At 46.2% G+C, this 24,797-nt stretch overlaps 1 protein-coding gene across 2 annotated transcripts; it reads left to right on the top strand.

Moving 5' to 3' along the window:
* Nucleotides 1–8,838: 8,838 nt before the first annotated feature.
* On the top strand, nt 8,839–23,187 carry EAPP (E2F associated phosphoprotein). 2 transcript variants are annotated; one of them, XM_078878974.1, is made up of 8 exons: nt 8,839–8,946; nt 10,893–10,976; nt 12,375–12,550; nt 13,859–13,993; nt 14,547–14,685; nt 17,681–17,797; nt 19,817–19,961; nt 21,708–23,187. In XM_078878974.1, the coding sequence occupies exons 2-8, from the start codon at nt 10,912–10,914 to the stop codon at nt 21,873–21,875; spliced, it is 945 nt and encodes a 314-aa protein (XP_078735100.1). In that variant the 5' UTR covers nt 8,839–8,946; nt 10,893–10,911; the 3' UTR covers nt 21,876–23,187. The 2 variants fall into 2 exon arrangements, with proteins under 2 accessions (XP_078735100.1, XP_078735099.1); XM_078878973.1 differs by having other exon boundaries at nt 12,372–12,550.
* The last annotated feature ends 1,610 nt before the right edge of the window (nt 23,188–24,797 follow it).

The following is a 24,797-nucleotide window of genomic DNA, read 5'->3' as shown; positions in this document are numbered from 1 at the left end:
AGAGGGGGCGGGGGCGGAGAGAGGGAGGGGTTAGAGAAAAAATAGCATGTCAATGAGTAGGACGATGCGTGGTAAGCTCCAAATTAAGATTCTTAAGAGCTCACCAGGTTTATGCTTGCCTTTTTTGTTAACGTGTTAAGTGTTAAATTGCCGAGCTCTAGTAAGGTGGTTGTTACGTCTGCTGACATGGCATTCTCGTTATTAAAAGATGAGTCGTAAAATTACTGCTCCATTGTCTCGTCCTGAAATCACGAAACAAATCGACACGAGTTGCTGAAATATTAAAATAAGCTACACTGGTGATTGCTTAATTTTACAGTACCTGATGCTCTTTGCCAATAGTTTCTAATGACCATGCGTTATTGTTAAACCATATATTATATTTAAAGAACTGTTAATGAGAAAGCATATTGGAGGCAACGACCTTTCAAGTTATACTCCTTAGGATACTATGAACTCTGCATGGGTATTGTATTCAACCAAATGAGTAATGAACCGATTGGAAGGCCTCCACAGTAAATATGAATGCCCATTGGTCGTTTGTTTTCCTGTTGACCTTGATGGGCACGATATCTTTCGATTTAAAGCTTTCGTGACTGCAGGGATTCATCTTCTTGGTTCTTTCGGTAAAGTCACGTAGAAGGGAAATAATAAAATAATAAAGATAAAACATAATAATTCTCACTATGAGAATTATCACTATGAGAATTATTTTATTGTTTTATCTTTATTATTTTATTATTTCCCTTCTATGTGACTTTACCGAAAGAACCAGGAAGGGCACGATATCTTAAATATATGATTCTAGCATTTGTTTGACAGGGCTGACTGCTGATGAGACCAAAAATGTCGACACCGTTCTAGCATTTGCCTGCTGGAACAATGCCGCTAGAAATGTTTCCTTCAAAGGACCAATAGGCAGATGGACAATACAAATATTATTTAAAGTGGAGAGATGGACTTTCTTGCCTGGTCGTTATTCGTGACCCACACTCCTCCAATGGTGCGTAGTGATCATTCAACCAAATCTTTCGGTGGTGTGGCAGTAACACCAGTAGAAAATGAGTAATGCAGTGTTGCAACAAAAGCACGCTTGTTAAACCATTTTGAAAAGCAAAACAATATATTTCCTTTCAAGAGGCAATGGTAGGTTTCATAAAATGTAGACACGTCTTTCAGTTAGATAAGTACTTTTATAAATGAGCTACTGCTCTTCAAACGTACTCATGTAGTTTAGTTACATAAGTAAATGTAAATATGTATGACAGTAACCTATGTTAGAATACGTATAAGTAACTATTTTGGGTATTTTCAATACTGACTGAAATGTATTTACAATATAGACCTGTGATTATGAATGCCTTCACCTGAGACATTTACAGAGCGATTCTTGCAACCCACAATCCTATCGTGGGCCTACAAAGGGAACATTCAGAATTGAAGCACCTTTTTTCGTCATCAGTCCAGCCGAGTTCTATGCAAGTGTGTGGCACTTACACTCACAAGCGACTTGGCAATGTGTGCGTAAGTGTCGGTCATGATACCAAATCTCCGTGGACATGTCTGCAATGTGCGGTGCGTTGCTACTTTCCAGACAGTATGATCCAGTTTTGGGTTCAGGCTGTTTTTTTGCATCTTAAAGCATTCCTGTAATGTTTTTTGTTTTGTTTTAAATGACAATAAAAAAGTCACTTGGTGTAACAGTAGTCATGTTGCTGCTGTTGTGAGTTTTTAATCAGTCTTGGTTTATGATTTGGCAAATTAGTAACATTTTGTAGATTGCTATTCACTAATTCTAGATTTGAAACGTTCGTAACTGCAAGGATTCATACTCTTAGGTTTTTTCGGTAAAGTCACGTAGGTAAAAAATAAAATTAAAAGTAATAATAGAAATAAAATAGTAAATCACGACGTTTCGGAGGCAACACAAGCTTCCGTCTTTAGGTGGAACAGTCACAGCACGATTGCTGTATCAAGTAAGTATTTGGCAATACGGTCGTGTTGGAAACTTGAGTTACACTCCTTTAATGTATTGTTTCGCTGTGTACAACGCAGCGATGTGTGGTTATTGCCTCAAGTTTAGCACTTATGGGACACCTGTAAATGTATAAAAGTGATGTACACTTAGTATCGAGTAATGTGTCAAGCAATGGAGCATTGATCGCACATACATTGTGTGCTGATCAACATTTAAAATGACTGATACCAAATCGAAGCAGTTTTGATTATTAGTTATAAATTTCGATTTAAAGCTTTCGTGACTGCAGGGATTCATCTTCTTGGTTCTTTCGGTAAAGTCGGGTAGAAGGGTAGTAATAAAATGATAAAACATAAAATAATTCTCACGACGTTTCGGCCACAACGCAAGCAGCCGTTTTCAGGTGGAGAACAGGTCTGTCGACTCTGCCTTCTCGACAAACCTGTTCTCCATCTGAAGACGGCTACTTGCGTTGTGGCCGAAACGTCGTGAGAATTATTTTGTTATGTTTTATTTTTATTATTTTATTACTTCCATTCTACGTGACTTTACCGAAAGAACCAAGAAGATAGTCATATATTGTTGTATATAACATACACGCATACGGGTTTTTGCTAGCCATGCCAAAATCACAGGGAATGTTCAAGATCTCAGAAGCTGAGCAGAAAATTTCACCTGGACAGTGAAAACCACCGCATGCCAGCTCATCTTAGGCAGCTGCTGAAACGTGAGAATTATTATGTTTTATTTTTATTATTTTTTTACTTCCCTTCTACGTGACTTTACCTAAAGAACCAAGAAGAAGAAGCTGCAGCACTGTGATTGAGAGTCGAGGTCTCTGCAGCAAATTTAAACTCCTCTGCTCCCATATCTGTGCTCTGCCTTCAGCAACCCGGACTGACCAGCGTGGCAAAAAGTGTGTTCAAAGTTATCCACAGGACCTGCAAGACGTGGTGTGGCCCTCATCCAGCAGTGGATTGACAAAAAAAATTAACCCGTAAAAACAAAGTTTTTCACTATAAATCCTTTATATGCGTGGCATCGGGGCGGCTAGAGTCCTCTCGTCCTCTGGCTTGAGATGGCTGCCACCTATGGGTCAGATGATTGTCTGCCAGCATTAAGCAATTGGTAATTAAATATTTAAAATATTTTCCCTAAACAGTGTAAAACTTTTAAAAAAATTTTCACGAAAATGCATTGTCACGCACAACGAGTCTGTGTGCAAAATGTCGGCTCGATTGGATCACGGGAAGTGGGTTAAAAAACGACCGAAATATTTGCACGGTCGTAAGCGCGCAAGCGAACTTAATATAAATGATTTAAAAAGGCTGTGCACGCCAAGTGCTCTTGGGAATGTGCGTGATGAAACATTTTCCATCCTTGAGAAGAACAAACAAAGCTTGGCACGCCCGTCAATAATACTGCCGACATTACGGCCAATGACCCTTATAGCGGAGAAATGGTTACGTTATAAAGAAGGGTGATTGCCCGAAACGTCACCTACTTTTGTCCCCCCTTTGTGAGCAGTGTTGACGAACGACTTGAGTTTTTGTGCTTTAGCACCAATGCAGTAATGACAACATTTTTCTTTCGGGGGTGGGGTGGAGTGGGTGGGTGTCTGCATCGTTGAGTTGTGCCCATTGTGTGGGCGTGCTGGCACGCAGCAGTTCGACGTTGACAGCATCGTCTTAGGTTTTTTCGGTAAAGTCACGTAGGTAAAACATTTAAAATTAATAAAAGTAAAATAAAATAAAAATCACGACGTTTCGGAGGCAACACAAGCTTCCGTCTTCAGGTGGAAGACGGAAGCTTGTGTTGCCTCCGAAACGTCGTGATTTTTATTTAATTTTTATTTTACTCTTATTAATTTTTATTTTTTTACCTACGTGACTTTACCGAAAAAACCTAAGAATATGAATCCTTGCAGTCACGAAAGCTTAAAATCTAGAGTTGACAGCATCGTCTCCCGTCACCTACTGGGTAGCTGAAACCCCCGTGACTGTTTGGTATTGTTCGCTGAGTCTTGGGGATCAAGGCGTGGTGGTGGTGGGTGTTTGGGGGGGGGCTCAGCACAGTCCGTACCAAGCGCCGTCCTCTTGGTTTGTTGGGGCGGCGTGGAGAGAGCGAGAGGGAATTTACACCCAGCGTGACACCGCCGGCAGAAGCGCACTCAATGCGTTATCGTTGACCCCAGGTCGAAAGCACTTGTAGATTGCAAAGCCGCCCGCAGAGAGATAGGCATCTGCAGGTGCCTTTCAGGCGGTGTTGCGCATTAGTATGATTGTGTTTTGCCTCCCCAGTGAGACATTTGAAAAAAAGGAGGCAAATATGTATGTATGTTGAACTTCTTTCGCACCGTACGTGGCCAACCGCGCTGATCGAAGATGCTGGAGAAAGGACAACAAACTAAACACGAAAAGCAGTTACAAATAAATTCGTTTCCAATACAGATTTAAAAGTATTCTTAGGTTTTTTCGGTAAAGTCACGTAGGTAAAACATTAAAATTAATAAAAGTAAAATAAAATAAAAATCACGACGTTTCGGAGGCAACACAAGCTTCCGTCTTTAGGTGGAACCGTCACAGCCACGACAGCTGTATCAAGTAAATGAGAGATTGCAAGAGCTACCACTCCGTTTATATAATGGTTGGAGAGGGGGGAAGGGCCAAGTACGGCACACTTTTTATTCATATGATAAGGTGAGGCTTAAGAGGGTGAGTCTTGGTTATGGAGAGGTACGGTTTGTCATTTAAAAGTGCATAGGTTTAGTGGCTTCCTAATATCGCAAGAAAGAGCGTTCCAGACGGCCACAGTAGCGCGTCTGAAAGCGCCACGCGATGTGGTGACCGTCTTTGTTCGATTGTGTTCGCCAAAAAAAATATAACAATAATAAGGAAACGATCCAGCTGCATGTGGGTTTTGTAAATACGTTGAAAAGTGCACAAAGAAGCGTTGAGAGATGCGTGCTTGTAACTTAACATCGAGACCGAAGATTAACACGGTTGACTACGTACGTTGAGAAATAGGTTAAACATACGGCGGCGCATAGACGCATTCCAGAACATTCGCATGTGGATTTTTTTTCTTTCTCACTTAAAACAAGGAAGTGAGTTTGGGCAGTGACACGTCGTTTAGAAAAAATTAACCCGTAAAAACAAAGTTTTTCACTATAAATCCTTTATATGCGTGGCGGCTAGAGTCCTCTCGTCCTCTGGCTTGAGATGGCTGCCACCTATGGGTCAGATGAATGCCTGGCACCATTAAGCAATTGGTAATTAAATATAATTTTTTTTTCCTAAAAAGTGTAAAATTTTGGAAAAAAATTTTAATATAAAGGATTTAATAAATGGTGGTTCAGAATTATGAGTGGCAGCCCAGGAAAGGAACACCACCTAGAGTCATGGTTCTAAACTTTTATTCCTTTGGTTCTAAATCGTAAAAAAAAAAAATATCTTGTCAATACACAGGTTTGATTAAACAAAGCAGTTGTACTGACGTTCTTAATACTGGTAGGAACCTCCTGGTTACACCAGCCCACACGGGATTATTGTGTCCGTCCATCCGTCCGTCGTGCATCCAAAAATGGGAGGGGTGGGGCTGGGTGGAGAGGGGAGGGTGGGGAGGGGCTGGGTGAGGAGGGGCAGGGTGGGGCTGGGTAGGGGGTGGAAAGGGGTGGTGCTGGGTGGGGAGAGGCTGGGTGGGGAGGGTGGGACTGGGTGGGAGGGGTGGGGCTGGGTGGGGAGGGGCTGGTCACCCCGTGGTGCCCTTATAAAACTCAACGTTTAACCTACTCACGCCGGCTTGTGCCCACCCTCACAGTCGGGTAGGCCTCGGCAAGGTAAGGTAATTTACCCTTTTTACCGGGTAAAGGTGTCGACATGCCAAGGGGTAAGGTAAATGGTAGGGTAAAGGTAGCGCGAACTATTACCCGGTAAATACGGTGCCTTGTTTACCGCTAAAAGCTCCGTGGCGCAGTCCGTGGCCTCCATTTAATAAGGAATATAAAAAAAAATACTTTAAAAACACGCTTTCATTAAATGTACGAGTAATGGCAGAACTACACGACTCCAGGAAGTGGCCCCGTAGCTTGCCATAACGTAAGGGGACCGTGGTGATTTACAGCCAACGTCAGTTGAGCGTGGACAATTAGACCCAAGCCGAAACATAACATATAAAAAGAATGTTTAAATATATATTTTATTTTTTATGATAGAATATAGTATTGTCATCAGTATGACATAAGTAGACCAAGTTTGCAGTCGATACCACACTGGGAAGTGGGTTACAAGATTTGAGGATACAACAACGACAACAACGACAACAAGCGTGTAAAATTTGAATAATCAAGAGTATTCTATATGAATAAAGCGCTCTACCTAGCATTTACCGTTATAAACCTTGTTCATGTGTAGTAGATCCCTAGTAATTGCCCTGTAATCGGGTAATTTGTATGGGGTAAGGGTAGAAGGTAGGGTAAAAGGTAGGCTCGTTGTTTTTACCTTTTAACGTTTACCTTACCTTGCCGAGGCCTAGATATCCCCATCCACTGCTGAGGTAACCACACCCACTGCTCATGTAGCTCCACCCACTGCTCATGTAGCTCCACCCACTGCTCGTGTAGCTCCACCCACTACTCATGTAGCTCCGCCCACTACTCAAGTAGCTCCACCCACTAATCAGGTAGCTCCACCCACTACTCAGGTAGCTCCACCCACTACTCAGGTAGCTCCACCCACTACTCAGGTAGCCCCACCCACTACTTATGTAGCCCCACCCACTACTCATGTAGCTCCACCCACTACTCATGTAGCTCCACCCACTACTCATGTAGCTCCACCCACTGCTCATGTAGCTCCACCCACTGCTCAGGTAGCTCCACCCACTACTCATGTAGCTCCACCCACTACTCATGTAGCTTCACCCACTACTCATGTAGCTCCGCCCACTACTCATGTAGCTCCACCCACTACTCATGTAGCTCCACCCACTACTCAGGTAGCTCCACCCACTACTCAGGTAGCTCCTCCCACTACTCATGTAGCTCCAGCCACTACTCAGGTAGCTCCTCCCACTACTCATGTAGCTCCACCCACTACTCATGTAGCTCCGCCCACTACTCATGTAGCTCCACCCACTACTCATGTAGCTCCACCCACTACTCAGGTAGCTCCACCCACTACTCAGGTAGCTCCTCCCACTACTCATGTAGCTCCACCCACTACTCAGGTAGCTCCTCCCACTACTCATGTAGCTCCACCCACTACTCAGGTAGCTCCACCCACTACTCAGGTAGCGCCACCCACTACTCATGTAGCTCCACCCACTACTCAGGTAGCTCCACCCACTACTCATGTAGCTGCACCCACTACTCATGTAGCTCCGCCCACTACTCATGTAGCTCCACCCACTACTCAGGTAGCTCCACCCACTACTCAGGTGGCTCCACCCACTGCTCAGGTAGCTCCACCCACTACTCAGGTAGCTCCACCCACTACTCAGGTGGCTCCACCCACTGCTCAGGTGGCTCCACCCACTGCTCAGGTAGCTCCACCCACTACTCAGGTAGCTCCACCCACTGCTCAGGTGGCTCCACCCACTGCTCATGTAGCTCCACCCACTGCTCAGGTGGCTCCACCCACTGCTCATGTAGCTCCACCCACTGCTCATGTAGCTCCACCCACTGCTCAGGTGGCTCCACCCACTGCTCAGGTGGCTCCACCCACTGCTCATGTAGCTCCACCCACTGCTCAGGTGGCTCCACCCACTGCTCAGGTAGCTCCACCCACTACTCAGGTAGCTACACCCACTGCTCAGGTGGCTCCACCCACTACTCAGGTGGCTCCACCCACTACTCAGGTAGCTCCACCCACTGCTCATGTAGCTCCACCCACTGCTCATGTAGCTCCACCCACTACTCAGGTAGCTCCACCCACTGCTCATGTAGCTCCACCCACTACTCAGGTGGCTCCACCCACTACTCAGGTAGCTCCACCCACTGCTCATGTAGCTCCACCCACTACTCAGGTGGCCCCACCCACTGCTCATGTAGCTCCACCCACTACTCAGGTGGCTCCACCCACTACTCATGTAGCTCCACCCACTGCTCATGTAGCTCCACCCACTACTCAGGTAGCTCCACCCACTACTTAGTTAGCTCCACCCACTACTCAGGTAGCTCCACCCACTACTCATGTAGCTCCACCCACTACTCATGTAGCTCCTCCCACTGCTGATGTAGCTCCACCCACTACTCATGTAGCTCCACCCACTGCTCATGTAGCTCCACCCACTACTCAGGTAGCTCCACCCACTGCTGATGTAGCTCCACCCACTACACAGGTAGCTCCACCCACTGCTGATGTAGCTCCACCCACTACTCAGGTAGCTCCACCCACTACTCAGGTAGCTCCACCCACTACTCAGGTAGCTCCACCCACTGCTCATGTAGCTCCACCCATTGCTCATGTAGCTCCACCCATTGCTCATGTAGCTCCACCCACTGCTCATGTAGCTCCGCCCACTGCTCATGTAGCTCCACCCACTACTCAGGTAGCTCCACCCACTGCTCATGTAGCTCCACCCACTGCTCAGGTAGCTCCACCTACTGCTCATGTAGCTCCGCCCACTGCTCATGTAGCTCCACCCACTGCTCATGTAGCTCCACCCACTACTCATGTAGCTCCGCCCACTACTCATGTAGCTCCACCCACTACTCATGTAGCTCCGCCCACTACTCATGTAGCTCCACCCACTACTCATGTAGCTCCGCCCACTGCAGGGAACCGGTTCCCTCGTCCCAGCGCCGTCAACGGGGGGGGGGGAGCCGACGATTCGGCGCTTCCTGTTGACCCCTCACGATCCGCTTCCGGTTTACGTGCGTCATCACGTGGCGACGCGCGGTGGATTGTGGGTGCTCTACCCACCACCACCACTACCCCCCATCAAGCCAAGTGGTCTCCCCTGTTGATGTAAGTCGAGCGAGCTCCTTAAAGTAACTCTCGCGACAAACTCGTTATCGCGATGCCCTTCGAACAACCGGAAAGTCGTGCGGGAAAATCGATTAACGAAATGCTCGGGGGGGGGGGGTAGTGGGGGCGAGGGTTCGTCTCGTGGGGGGGTATGATCGATGCCCGTTCGGCCCAGGCCTCTAAGGTGGTCACCGCTCGCTACGGCTCCCGTATCGCCGGTCTCCAAACGCGGCTCATCGTAGCGACGTCTTCGCGATGTCCACACGCGGCTCATCGTAGCGAAGTCTTCGCGATGTCCACACGCGGCTCATCGTAGCGACGTCTTCGCGATGTCCACACGAGCGTGAGGAGAGCGGAGAGACGGGAGCTGTAGTGGCTGTGACGGTTCCACCTGAAGACGGAGGCTTGTGTTGCCTCCGAAACGTCGTGAATTTTTTAATTTGTTTTCTTTTATTAATTTAAATTTTATTTTACTTTTATTAATTTAATTTTTTTACCTACGTGACTTTACCGAAACAACCTAAGAGTATGAATCCTTGCAGTCACGAAAGCTTCAAATCTAGAAGTAGTACATGTTGTTTATGTCATTTATTGTGGAAATTCCGTCAGTTCCTGTGATCACCGTTTCATTGCTTTCATGGCTTTATTTTGATGATTTCGAAAAGTTTATTGGTTTGGCCATGTTTGTGTTGTTGTAGTACAGAGTTAGACTGATGGCCTTAATCTAAGTTGTCTTGTGGTTGTTGTTGTTGTTTGACTTGCATCCCACTGGGATTTTTGCACACAGCGTTGGTGTACACGGTGTTTTTTCTGCAATATTTTACTGTCTTTTCTTGGATCTTCTGTTTGCACTCAGTCATATATTCACTTTAAGATGTTTTCTTGTTCATGTTTTTTGTTTGTTGCTGTTGCAAGAGCCGAATGGCTCACAGGGCTATACCTAATACATGAACTTGACCCCCTCTCACACATTCACCCTCGAGTCTCACACTCGAGTGAGACTTGCAGATTCAATGTGCATCTCCCACGCATTTCAATGTGCGTCTCCCTCCCGCACGCGGCTGTCACGGCGGTAGTGACAGCCCTCAGCCAGCCACAGTGCACAGAACGAACCAATTCTCTCTCTCTCTTCTCCCTCTGCTGGGTGGTCTCACGCCGCTGCTAAATCAGTCGCAAATTGGCCGCTCCGCACGGTTATTTCAACTTGAGGGAGTCCGCTACACTCTGGATTGTGATTTTTTTTTTTAAACCCTTAATGTCACGAATGATGGATTTATAGATACTTTACTAGTTTTTATTATCTTGAAGAAGTTTTCCCCTTTTTTGTGGCAACAAAACTGGTGTTAAGATATTCTTGGTGCTTTCGGTGAAGTCACGTAGAAGGGAAATGATAAAATAAAATAACAATTTAATAAAATTATCACGACGTTTCGGCCACAACGCAAGCAGCCGTCCTCAGGTGAAGACCAGGTCTGTCGGAAAGACAGCGTCCGAATGAATCTTGAGAAGAGGTTTTCCCCTTTTTTCTGGCAACAAAACAGCTGTGTTAAGATGTTAATACACCAAACCGAAACCTTGTACAAGGAATCATGTCTGCATTAACCACAATACTTGTGGTCAGAATGCAAACAAAAACATACTCTGATAATGTATGCATTGTCTTTGAAACTGATTGGTCCACTCCTAGAGACAGCTTTCTTTTTATTATGTTCTTTGCAACATATGATAAATAAATACTGTTAAAGCGATGACTCCATCTTGCACAGGAAAGTATTGAACGATTTATAACGTCCATTGAGATTGGTGGGGGCTTTGCAATACAATTTTTTTTCTCCAAAGTTTTTCGCTGTGATTTCAGTGGAGTATCTATGCATGGATCGCCCTCTCCTACTTGTCACGTGTAATTGTAATCAAATTATAATTATTTACTTTTATCGCCGTAACAGTGACGACACCGGCCTCGCCATGAGTCTGTGGGACCACAACGACTACCTGGAGGAGCCCAGCGATGACGAGGAAAACCAGCTGAGGTGACGAGGACGTGATGGTCGTGAACGAACGACGCCGATGACTTCCTCTCATTACTCTTTGGTTGTTTCGGTAAAGTCACGTAGGTTAAAAATGAAAACATGAATTAAATCACGACGTTTCGGAGGGCAACACAAGCTTCCGTCTTCAGGTGAAACCGTCACAACAAAATTGCTGTATCAAGTGAAGAGAAGTCCCAAGAGGATGTCTGTGTTTGTATATCTGGATGGCCTCATGGACAAATCTTTGGTAGTATCCAGGAGGTTTGCAAAGTACCTTGGTATCTGACTTTACCGAAAAAACCAAAGAGTATGAATCCTTGCAGTCACGAAAGCTTCAAATCTAGAATTCCTCTCATTAGTTCTGTGTTACATGTGTCGTATCCTCCTTTATCTCGGTGCGTGTGTGTGCGTGCGGTGTGCGGCGCACACACTCGCTCGGGAGACGAGGTGGTTGCAGGAGGCTCCACCTCTTTTTAAATCCTTTATATTAAGTTCACTTGCTTGCGCACTTACGACCGTGCAAATCTTTCGGTCGTTTTTTAACCCACTTCCCGTGATCCAGCCGAGCTGACATTTTGCACACAGACTCGTGCGTGACAATTAATTTTCGTGAAATTTTTTGTTCCAAAATTTTCAACATTTTAGGATTTTTTTTTAAATATTTAATTACCAATTGCTTAATGGTGGCAGGCAATCATCTGACCCATAGGTGGCAGCCATCTCAAGCCAGAGGACGAGAGGACTCTAGCCGCCCGTTTCAAAGACCAATTTGGGCTGGGTTGTGGCCCATTGAACACGTACTGTAATTTATTTGCCACGCATATAAAGGATTTATATTGAAAAACTTTGTTTTTACGGGTAAATTTTTTATTATCCCGTCACACCAACTCCGGCCTCCTCTCTCTCGACCACACTGCCGTACAGCCCGGCCTAGACACGACCCTGTCCGTGTTGCACCGACGGCATCGACAGAGACGGCCAACTACTCTCCGGCCGCGCAATTATCGGGCGAAGACGACAGCGACGACGAGACGGGTCTACTCACAGAACCGGCAAAACATGTCACTTGAAAGAATCTCATAGGTAGCTCTGTGGTGTCTGCTTCCTTGCATCACAATCTTAACATGAAGAAGGTTGCCCTGCTTTACAAGAGTCCTGAATGGATGCCAATAGTACTTTCGGCATAACATTTAGGCAAAATCGATCTCAAGTGCTGGGACCAAAGCGGTACTCGGCAGGATTTAATCGTAGGCATATCGACCATAATGCACCGTGGGCTTGCATCGAATCAACATTGACCACAATTTGCTGTGGTATTTAAATGTAGCCGTTGCCCACAATTTTCCGTGCGCCCTCCCCCACCCACCCACCCACCCGCTCGCCCCCCCACCGCAGTAGCTCGGAGGACGAGGTGGACGTCCTGCTGAACGGTCCGGCCAAGCGGAAGCGGCGCCTCATTCGCGAGGTGCTCACGGGAGAGAGCGAGTCGTCCAGCGACGATGATTTCGTCAAGGAGATGGCAAAGGAGTTGGACTCGACTGTGCGCGAGATCACGGCCGTCTGGGCCCCTCCACGTACGTGCTCGCACACGCCGCCGGTGGTGATGGTACGGTGATAGTTTTGCCGCATTGGTGCTATTGGTGTAAGGATTTTGTATTTAAATGAGGATGCCGGTGATGGGATTAAAGCAAAGCGGTCCGCATCGTTAAATGGACCATCCTCTGACTTTATTGGGCGACCCTGCATTGGCAGTGGTGCACAAACTCACGTGTAACAAAGAAAATTCAACACATTCATTAATCACACAGCCTTAAAATAAACTAAATATGGGACATGTTTTGGACAACGGCCCTTCTTCCATGCACAACTTTTCTGATGATAGATGTTGCCTCGGCCAAGGCACTGCCGATACAACAACAATGTGGATTTATATATTGTACAAATGCAACCATTTTTGCGGTGAGCGTTTTGTCTGAGCGCGACTGCCTGTTTGAACTCCCATTGCAGGGCATTGGACACACGCACAGAGAGATAACAATATAATAACAGCACTGCTGCATAGCTTTTCACAGTTGTGCTGTATAGTTAGTTATCTATATTCTGGTTGTACCGCGTGGAGCGATACGTTGGGCGTCGTGCTGAACAACCCGAGGTACAACCCAAAAACAACATTGGAAAGCTGTACAATTACACTACAGTTTGGAATTCATGAACAGTTTAAACGCAACCGCGTCTCAAGGCGCTGTAGAGAAATAGTGGACGTGTCTGTTTTATAGAGAGGGGGTCATTGGCAATGTAAACAAGGTCTTCAGCTTGGACTTGAAGAAACCAAAAATAAAATGCAATGGTGATATTTTCGATTTGTTTTAGAAAAACTTTTTTTTTTACTTGTTTTGAAGAATAATAATAATAATGATAATTGTTTTTTTACCCTTCTATCTGGCAACAAAACTGACACCTTTTTACAAGGGGTCATGTTTGCATAGACCATAATACCTGCAGTCATAATGCAAACAAAAAACATAACTCTGATAATGTGCACATAATGTGAACAAAAAACATAACTCTGATAATGTGCACATAATGTGCACATTATCAGAGTTATGTTTTTTGTTTGCATTATGACTGCAGGTATTGTGGTCTATGCAAACATGACCCCTTGTAAAAAGGTGTCAGTTTTGTTGCCAGATAGAAGGGTAAAAAAATAATTATATTTTTACTGGCAAATGAGGTTCCAATGGTGGAATAATAATAATGTTCGGTATTCAGAATGTCATGCTATGAGCACAGTGTGCCGGCCTTCAATTTCTTTACCACCCTTTGCGCCATCTCTGTATCTCGATTCACGATCCTCTCCATTTGTTTGTTACGGCGACACGCAGCGGTGCCGGCGATCGATGGAGATGGCAATCAAGCGGGAGCCTCGGCGGGGACGGGCGACGCCACCAGCGCCACGAACCCCGAGTTCTACGACGACATTTACTTTGAGACGAGCTCGGAGGAAGAGGCTACCGAGGGTGAGAGGGCACATGACCCGCGTTGACGGAGCAGCAGCTGCACATACTCTTAGTTTTTTCGGTAAAGTCACGTAGGTAAAAAATGAAATAAAAATTACTTAATATTTTATTTTGATTAATTTTAATTTCATTTTTTACCTACGTGACTTTACCGAAAAAACTAATAAGAATAAATGAAAATTAATTATTATTTAATTTTTATTAATTTTAATTTCATTTTTTACCTACGTGACTTTACCGAAAAAAACTAATCAAAATGAAATGAAAATTAATTATTATTTTATTTTTATTAATTTCATTTTTTACCTACGTGACTTTACCGAAAAAAACTAATGAAAATGAAATGAAAATTAATTATTCTTTTATTTGTATTACTTTTAATTTCATTTTTTACCTACGTGACTTTACCGAAAAAATCTAAAAGTATGAATCCTTGCAGTCACGAAAGCTTCAAATCTACAGCAGCTGCACACCCAAGCGTGCGTTTGATTCTCTCGCTAGAGTGAGCGTTGATGATGATGGTGGTGGCGGTGCTTGTGGTGACTGATGGTAGGAGGTGTGAGCGCCCGCAAGAAGAAAAAGCTGAAGAAGCGCAAGGAGGCGTCACGCCGTGTGCTTACCAACGATGAGCTCATGTACGACCCGGGCATGGACGATGCCGACCAGGAGTGGGTGGACAAGCAGCGTCGCCGGTCAGAGAAACTCGCCCACCGCTCGCCACACATCATCGCTCGCTCCCCACCCTTAACTCGCCGCTTCATTGTAGGGATGTGAATTCCCCCGTCTGATATGTAGGAGGTGGTGGGTTTGATCTCGACCCTGACTTCTGTTGTATATTAGCAGTTTGCATGTTCCACCCGTGGTTGCGTGGATTTTTCTCTGGGTCATCCGTTTTTTTCTCTCAACATTTATCATCAACGTGCATTGAGAGGATTTGTCTGCTATAAATGTCCACATGAGAAGCCACTTGGTTGCGCTATCATTTGTGGCCAGTTCGCTTACAAAAAACAGCTAAATAACTCAGTGGGCCTCACCCGATAAAATAAAAAATACTTCAGTTCATTATTTAAATTCATAATATAGGTTTTTGGGTCAGATCGCGTTATTTATAAATGTGTCGTAACCCTCCACCACCCGACACGGCCAATCAGTAAAAAATGTGTCACGTTTTCAAGGGACAAAATAATTCACTTCTTTAGCCCACCGGTGTGCTTACGAGAGAATCAACAGCATTTTTAAATTTGAGTAGTACGACGTTTCGCTGGTAATTGCATCCAGCATCATCGGGCAATTCGCCAGAATGGTGAGGCTCTGCTTTGGCTCCTGGTCTTATATGGAGGGTTACGACACATTTATAAATAACGCGATCCGACCCAAAAACCTATATTATGAATAATATTGGTCGCGAAAGCCTACGTGCATAATTTAAATGTTAGTAGTTTTTGTCGCGAGAGCGACAGCAGGGGGTGCTGGTGCGCATCGTGTGTGTTCCGTGCGACGATCCACAACATTTACAACGCGCTCGCAGTCGCGAGGACGACATGCCCGCACTCATCTCTCACAGAGCACACCCCAGAGCCTGTTTACTGCAGCCAGACAGCCAGCTTTACGAGATCCTACGCTCCTTATAGGATTACGCGAAAGCCTGCGGCTCTGCCGCGAAAGACTTGCCTGTGCAAAGTGTTCACGACCTTTTGGGATTTTTTTTTCACGGTGACCCATATAGTCTGCTGGAGCACGCCTGCGTCTGCTTACGCACGCGTAAGTAGCGCAGGAGACGTTGACGGAGGCAACACGTATTTATTAACAATTGCTATTATACAGTACGTAGCGCACCCTAACGCTTGAAGGGGTAACGGCCCCTTCACCCGGTTCTATCCGAGGCAGTATCCCTCGGCTAACGTTTCCCCGTTAGCTCCTTCACCCCTCTAACCCAGACCATCCTAGTGGAGGCTAACTCACCTGGCCCAGCTTTGGCTCAGGTCCGACCCTCAGCCACACGAGCCTGGCCCTCACAAGGACACAGACCTCGCTGCTCTGAGGTCGCCCCTGGCTTGCCCTGCTCAGCTCTTACAAAAGCAGCGAGTCAGGGTAGTCCCAGGGCTAGCTAGCTGGTCTTCAGTCTTCACTGGCTCTTCTGCACCGTTGTGTCCGTTGTCCACACCTGCGTGGTCGTGCGTGACGTTTGGTGGAATGTGTACCATTCACAAGTCTTTATCCGCGCGACATTTATGTAACTTGCAATGCTTTTCACATTGGCGGTGGCGCTTTTTCTTATTGACAACGCACAATTGGAAGCGCATCTCGTGAATATAAACAAATCACTGGCCTGGCTTGGTGACAAAATGAACAAACCATATGGTATTCTTGGTTCTTTCGGTAAAGTCACGTAGAAGGGAAATAAAATAATACAAATATAATTTCCCTTCTACGTGACTTTACCGAAAGAACCAAGAATATGAATCTCTGCAGTCACAAAAGTTTTAAATCAAAATTTAAACCATGTCGTGTAACACTTCATGACGCAATTCAATTTTACTAAGCTTCCCCAAAATTTCCCTATGAGGAGCATACCGTTTGCATGGCAGGCAAGAGTTTGTGCAATTGTTAGCCCACTATGCTATGAACCTCAGGACCTGAGTTTGATTCGTCACCATGCAGCTAATATCAGTAGCAAGCAATATCTGAACCAGTTGTAGGCCTCTCCCAACCTCAGTCCGCACTGACCAGCATGCTAAAGTACTGTCAAATTACCCACGCCACCTTCGTCTAGCCGAGCATTGACAAAGGACTGCAAATTCTTGTTAAATCCACAACGCAAAAATGTTATGATCATGCAAATGAAGTAAATGGGACTCTAAGGTCATTATCGTTTTACACTTTGCAAGATTGAGATGTTTGCCCTTGGTGTATCCTCTGGCTGGTGATTAGGCTTATACGCAACATGTCATGTAATTTATATGACTACATTACTCCCCCTCTGGTCTTCGCACCTGATAGGTTCACAGTGATGACGTCACCTTTACGCTATTTAACACCGAAACAGGAAGACGACTTCACAATTTTGGCTCATCGCCTGATGACGCTGGTTGCAATCACCAGCGAAATGTCACAGTGCTCGAATTGTAAATGTTGTGGGTCTACTCTCCAACACACCTGTGGTGCTGAAGTTGTAACTAATTGGCGCTTTTTGTTTAAGCGACAAACCTTCTTCTTGGTTCTTTCGGTAAATCACGTAGAAGGGAAGTAATAAAATAATAAAAATAAAACATAATAAAATAATTCTCACGACGTTTCGGCCACAACGCAAGTATCCGTCTTCAGGTGAAGAATGAAACACTGCTAAGCTTGGAGCCTATATATAAGCTGGGTTGGAGGTGGAAGAAGAGCGCCTTGACAAAAGAATTTGCATATCAAGAGGAATTTAGCATATTCATGGGAAATGCGTAGGAGGTGGGCAGGGGGTTTTTTTTGTCATATTATGCCCGTGCATTATGCAGGATTAGCAGCATCAAAGGGAGGGGGTAGGGAGCATCATTAACAAAGGGAGGGAATGTTAATAGTATGTACACAGGACAAACCTTACTAATTGGCTGCGCCGGGTAGTGGCGGGTTTAACGACATTTATATTTACGCGATCTAACCCAAAAAAAAAACCTGTATTATGTATCATATCATGGACCGCAGGTACCGCGGACTGCAGAGCGGGAGGGCGGACGGGAAAGCGGATGAGGAGACACCCTCCAGCGACGCTGTGCTCAACTGCCCCGCGTGCATGACCACGCTGTGCCTCGACTGCCAGCGGTGAGTGCACCAACTCGCAGAGTTCACTCACAACGGTCGTCCTGCACTTGCACCCTGCACGCATTGCACGCATGCACGCAAGCACAGCACGCACTGCACGCACACACAGCACGCACTGCAGACACACAGCACACACTGCACGGACGCACACAGCACGCACGCATTGCACGCACGCACGCACGGCATGCACGCACACACAGCACGCACTGCAGACACACAGCACACACTGCACGGACGCACACAGCACGCACGCATTGCACGCACGCACTGCACGCACGCGCGGCATGCACGCAAGCACAGCACATACTGCACGCACACACAGCACGCACTGCAGACACACAGCACACACTGCACGGACGCACACAGCACGCACGCATTGCACGCACTGCACGCACGCACATACTGCACGCACGCACTGCACGCACTGCACGCACTGCACGCACTGCACGGATGCACAGCACGCACACACAGCACGGACTGCCCACACAGCACGCATACACAAAGCATGCACTGCACGCACACAATGCATGTACTGCACACACACATTGTATGGATACACAGCACACACACACAGCACGCACCCAATACACTGCACACACACAGCACACAATTTGCACTCTACACACACACACATCCTGCACATTTACACCCTGTGCTGCAGTACAGGTTGGTGGCTAAAGATGCCGATCGTTTTTTAGTTATTGGTTGCGGCTTGGAGAGGGGTCCATCTGCTCATAAGAGTATTTTTGGCAATATCTTATGATCATGTGAAATCCGGAGTATCCTTACATCTCATTATTTGGATACAAGGATTGCAATCTTAATCATTTCCTGACAAATACAAGGCTCCCGTAATCGACTGGCTTTTGTCAGCTTGTTGCAATTTGTCACGCACTATGAATTTTGCAAGTTTCCAACAGCGGTCAAAGGCCACTGAGCATGGTGTAGGCTTGCTGGTGAACGGGTCACAGGACAGACGTGGATCTGTGACTGGTGGCGTGGTGAATTCCCGCTAATAATAGATAACAGTACAGACCCATTTGCCATGAGTGGGAATACTAATGGCTTGCTGGGCAGACCCATGTTGTGAGTTGAGCCAGCTAAGAAACTAAACCATATAAAACTAAACTATTTTATTTCAACAGGTAAGGCCCAATTAGCTATATAGCTCTTTTTCAGATGCGACCTGGCCACAAATGATAGCTCAAGTAAGTGACTTATCGCGTGAAAAGTTATAGCAGTCATGTTTATAAACGTGGAGGTTAAAACCGGAGGACCCGGAGAAAAATCCACGCGATCACAGGGAGAGACATGCAAATTCCAAATATACAGGTATCAGGGTTGGGATCGAAGCAACGACCTCCTGCATACCAGGCTAGGTAGTTAACATCTCCTAGCCACCGTAGTGATGATGAGAGAGAGAGATCTCAAACTCCAAATATACAAGAGCAGGCGTAAGGGTCGGGATCGAACCCACGACCTCCTCCATACCAGGCGAGGTAGTTAACATCTCCTAACCACCGTAGTGATGATGAGAGAGATAGATCTCAAACTCCAAATATACAACAGCAGGCGTAAGGGTCGGGATCGAACCCACGACCTCCTCCATACCAGGCGAGGTAGTTAACATTTCCTAGCCACCGTAGTGATGATGAGAGACACAGACACCAAATATACAGCAGGCGTCAGGGTCGGCATCGAACCCACGACCTCCTCCATACCAGGCGAGGTAGTTAACATCTCCTAGCCACCGTGATGATGATGAGAGAGAGAGAGACATACAGACTCCAAATATACAACAGCAGGCGTCAGAGTCGTGATCAAACCCACGACCTGCACACCAGGCGAGGTAGTTAACATCTCCTAGCCACCGTAGCGATGATGAGAGACACAGACACCAAATATACAGCAGGCGTCAGGGTCGGCATCGAACCCACGACCTCCTCCATACCAGGCGAGGTAGTTAACATCTCGCGACCGTGGCGCCCGGCCATTGTGTTCCCCCACCCGTCGCACCAGGCACGAGCTGTACAGTCACCAGTACCGCGCGATGTTTGTGCTGAACTGCACGGTGAACCGCTCCGAGGTGCTGCGCTACCGCATGACGCGGCCGCGCGGGAAGGGCAAGCAGAGACGACGGAAGGGAGCCACCGGCGCTGAGGAGGTGAGGCTCATTCACTCATTCTCTCCATTAATGAATTCATTCCGTCATCGGGGCCATTGATTTAACTTGAAAATGCGTTGTTGTGCATGGCCTTGATCCAGCGGAGAACAAGAGTGATGGTTTCTCTTCTATGGAGATGGTCCCTTGTCTGAAATGTCACCTGTTGTCCGCCCAAGGACGGGTGTATTGCAGTAAATCTGAAACTTGCAAGTGAAAAGCAGACCGTGACGTGATATTCATTGCATCAACGCGTGTATAGTTTGTAAGGGCGCGGTGACGCAGACCTATTTCATTTTAAGGTTATTATCCCTTGTTCATCACGACGTCCTTTTTACTTTGATGTCTCAACAGCGTTACGGAGATCACGTGACGTGAGGGTTCTGCCTTTGTAGAGAGGGTTGTCAGTTGACGCTGAGGAGGGGGGAGGAGGCGCCTCGCCCCCCCCCCCATGTGGAGTGACGTCACCCGCTAATTATTATGAATGGGGGGGTGGGGGGTGCTCCATGTGGAGTGACGTCACCTGCTCATGATTATTAATGAGGGGGATGGTGCTCCATGTGGAGTGACGTCACCTGCTCATGATTATTAATGAGGGGGGAGGGTGCTCCATGTGAAGTGACGTCACCTGCTCATGATTATTAATGAGGGGGGAGGGTGCTCCATGTGGAGTGACGTCACCTGCTCATGATTATTAATGAGGTGGGCTGGTCGATGTGTAGTGACGTCACGAGTGTTAAGGACAGACATTCCTGGGTGATTATAGTAGGGATATCTTTTATCGCAGTTCTATTTTCGAATGTTTTGATTTTCTTTTTTTTTCGTTTAATTTTCAAAATTCACATTTATTTTGACCAAAGCATCCTTGTTTCCAAATTGGTATTCGTAACGTGTGCCGATGTCATGGTCCTACTTACGCTTCTTTGCAAAGTTAATCACAAATGACCCGGGTTAGAATTACACGGCAACATCACCACCCCCCCCCCCCCCCCGACTGTGAAAACAACTCATAGACTGCACTCGTCTGTGACACATTGCACCTTAGCGATTGACCTCGCGCTATAAATAAGTAATATTTAAAAATACTTTTTTTTAAACACGCTTTAATGAAATGTACCGTACTCGTAATGGCAAAACTCCACGAAGCTTGCCATAACGTAAGGGACCGTTGTGATTTACAGCCAACATCAGTTGAGTGTGGACAATTAGACCCAAGCCGAAATATAACATATAAAAAAGTTAGTTTAATTTTTTTAATTTTTAATGATAGAATATAGTATTGTCATCAGTATGACATACGTATGCCAATTTTGCAGTCGATAGCACATTGGGAAGTGGGTTAAAACAACAGACAGTGCGTTAATAGAAAGCGTGTAAAAAGATAGCTTATAAATATTCATTTTATTTTTAATGATAGAATATATTATTGTCATCAGACATAAGTATACGAAGTTTGCAGTCGATACCACATTGGGAAGTGTGTTAAAATTGAGTTACAAGATTTGAGCATACGACGACAACAACAACAGACAGAGCGAGTTAAATAAAAGCGCGTAAAAATAAGATCTCTTGAAAAACCAAAAATGCCAGTGATGTCCTTGGATATTCCTCAACCCCTTCGAAAAACACGCATCTCAAATGCTACCACGGTCCTCTCGTCACCCTCTTCAGTTAACGTCCCACGTTTCACGGCCGTACGTATCGGCCGGTCCTGTCGCCCGTCCTGATTCTGCGCCGTTGTTTCGCTAGGCTGCCTCCAACGCCGGGAGCTTCCACGCAGTGGCGGGAGGCACGGGGAAGGAGGCGGAGGAAGAGGAGTACTTCCCGGTGACGTGCAATGAGTGCCAGACGGAAGTGGCCGTCTTCGACAAGGAAGAGGTCTACCACTTTTTCAACATCATCGCCAGCCACTCGTAGGGTCGCAATCGGGTACCCGTACCCTACCCGATACCCGGCTACCCGTACCCAGCCGGGGAAATGAGTGACAAACGGTGACTCACCAGTGACTCACGGCCTACCCGTACCCGTACCCGGCCGCACCAGGGTCGCAAACGGGTACCCGTACCCGACTGGGTACGGGTAGCCGGGTATCGGGTAGGGTACGGGTATCGGGTACCCGGTTGCGACCTCTGGGTGCCGGTGGCTGCCCCCCCGCTCACTGCGTGGATGGGAGAAAAGTCAAAATTTCAGTCGCAAATCCCAAAAGACTCGGGACATAGGTCACCTCGTACCTATGTTATAATCACACGTTTATTCTTACTTCGGTAACCTTAGTTGATTTTGTTTCTTTCACGTAGAGTATATCCCATGTGGTTCTTTGTTGGTGTTGCAGACAACAGAGGCTGATTGGACTTGGGTAAAGACTCATGTGTGAGGCCTTTGCAGCAAAAGCCATTGTTATGTTGTATTGTACTGTACTCCCATGTCTATGTCCCCACATTCACCAACCTGCACTGACTAGTGTGGTGAGAAGTATGGTCAAATAGCCCCCGCCACCAGCACGCTATGGGGAGGCTTTCATCCAGCTGTGAGTTAACAAAAGGACTGTATGCGGGTACACTTCTTACATTTGAGAAACGGCTTCAGCTCATTACTACTTCCAGGGGCTCATACTGCATCAACAGTGGTAGGGCTTTGATGTGAACATTAACACGTTCCATCGGAGTGGGCAGGTAGGAACTTGGTTGGACAGCGCATTCGTGCGATCCGTGTCACGCGGCGCGTCACGTGGTGCTGAGCCCGGCCGAAGCGCTCTATGAAATACAAATCGAGGGCATGGCTGTGCTCGCCAGACAGACAGACAAATAATCCCTGGTGGGCAGTGTGGAACTGTTGTTCCTACCTGTAACATTTCGTCAACAAGAACCAGCCACTTTACACCTTTCAAAACTGTCAAAAGTGTAATTGTTAGAATCGGTGATGCTGCATTTAAGAGGGGCACCTGCATGTACGTATGTTGAATCTCTTTCGCACCATAGGTAGCCAACCGTGCTAATCGGAGGTGCACCGATAGATGCAGAGTCCTTTTTGTAAGTCCACTGTTGGATGAGGGTCTCCCCCCCCCCCCACACTGAAGATGATGGGGGTTAAATTTCGATTTAAAGCTTTCGTGACTGCAGGGATTCATCTTCTTGGTTCTTTCGGCAAAGTCACGTAGAAGGGAAATAATAAAATAATAAAAATAAAACATAATAAAATAATTCTCACGACGTTTCGGCCACAACGCAAGCAGCCGTCCTCAGGTGAAGAACAGGTCTGTCGGAAAGACAGGTCTGTCGGAAAGACATTCAGACGCTGTCTTTCCGACAGACCTGTTCTTCACCTGAGGACGGCTGCTTGCGTTGTGGCCGAAACGTCGTGAGAGTGATTTTATTATGTTTTATTTTTATTATTTTATTATTTCCCTTCTACGTGACTTTACCGAAAGAACCAAGAAGATGATGGGGGTTATTTGACTATCGTGCGGCCCCGCTGGTCAGTGCGGGATGGTGAAGGCGGACAGCATAGACCTCGGAGCATATGCAGCACGACGATGGATTGTTTACTGCAAGAGGAGTGGGACGATTCACGGTGCAACGAAATATAACCGATAGTTCATGTACTAAAATAGCACGCTGATTAGCACATGTGCCCATCCGTATGAATTTCCTTAGTGTTTTGCAAACTCGCTGAACTAATTTTGCTGTGACCGCCAAACAAACACGTGCAGAACATCTGTTTAAGAAGATAAATGTGTAACTTGACTTTGAACATTTGACCTGTTCTCCAAAGTGTCAACATCCAGTGAGGTGTTACATATTTGTAAGTAACGCAAAATAATATGTAAATAAACCGCTTTTATTTTTATTTCTTTAAATTGTGTCATTCTGTATCGCATATCGAATGGCTATTGATGGCAATGAGCTGAGGCAGACTCCTGCGTTAGCTCATAATTTTTAAATATTGTGTACACGTATCGTCGTTATATTTTATTTTATACAGCCTAGTTTTAATGAAAGCAATCCGTGGCTGCATTAAGGGTAAGATAATTAAGTTATTTCAGTTCGACAAGTAGCATCTAAAGCTTTTACCAACCACTCTGAACCACCAAACTACCCCCGGCCAGATTTGGTTAACAACTTGATGGATGATTCTACATGGGTTCAATGGCGGGATGGAGGTTAGCGCACGGCACTGTGAATCTGGCCGGCTATGCGTGGAATTACACAGCTACCTACTGGACATCTGTGAAAAAGAGCTGTATATCCCATCGGATTGCTCCAGTGTGAATCAATATATCTAAAGCGGTCCTGGAACGCAGCCACCCCTTCACTGACCAATGCGGAAAAGTCGTTTTCCCCGCAACAACTCGTGAAGTGTGCCTGTCCTTCGGGTTTTTGGCCTCATATTTAGCATTTCTTCTCTCAAGCACTCTTCCCCCGCGCTAACCGGAGTTCGCTCCAAATATTGAAGACGCCCACAGTTGATGAATCCATCTCATTAACACGCCCGCTCAAGTGCGCGCGCGGTCACAGTTTTAGAGGGAAATGCTCAAACGACGCGACTGCGTTTCGATTTAAAGCTTTCGTGACTGCAGGGATTCATCTTCTTGGTTCTTTCGGTAAAGCCACGTAGAAGGCAAATAATAAAATAATACAAATAAAACATAAAATACATTCAGACGCTGTCTTTCCGACAGACCTGTTCATTCAGACGCTGTCTTTCCGACAGACCTGTTCATTCAGACGCTGTCTTTCCGACAGACCTGTTCATTCAGACGCTGTCTTTCCGACAGACCTGTTCTTCACCTGAGGACGGCTGCTTGCGTTGTGGCCGAAACGTCGTGAGAATTGTATTTTA

Source organism: Lampetra fluviatilis, chromosome 52, assembly GCF_964198595.1.
Source record: "Lampetra fluviatilis chromosome 52, kcLamFluv1.1, whole genome shotgun sequence".
Classification (NCBI taxonomy): domain Eukaryota; kingdom Metazoa; phylum Chordata; class Hyperoartia; order Petromyzontiformes; family Petromyzontidae; genus Lampetra; species Lampetra fluviatilis.
The sequence above is the reverse complement of the archived record's forward strand: the minus strand, read 5'-3'. Positions and strand labels throughout refer to the sequence as shown.

What these genes read in the sequence shown, in the direction of transcription:
- EAPP (XM_078878973.1), top strand. Translation starts at nt 10,912, where the DNA reads ATGAGTCTGTGGGACCACAACGACTACCTGGAGGAGCCCAGCGATGAC. An exon ending in GTGGACAAGCAGCGTCGCCG is followed by an intron (nt 14,686 to 17,680) that starts GTCAGAGAAACT and finishes CATGGACCGCAG; the next exon opens with GTACCGCGGACTGCAGAGCG. An exon ending in GAGCCACCGGCGCTGAGGAG is followed by an intron (nt 19,962 to 21,707) that starts GTGAGGCTCATT and finishes TTGTTTCGCTAG; the next exon opens with GCTGCCTCCAACGCCGGGAG.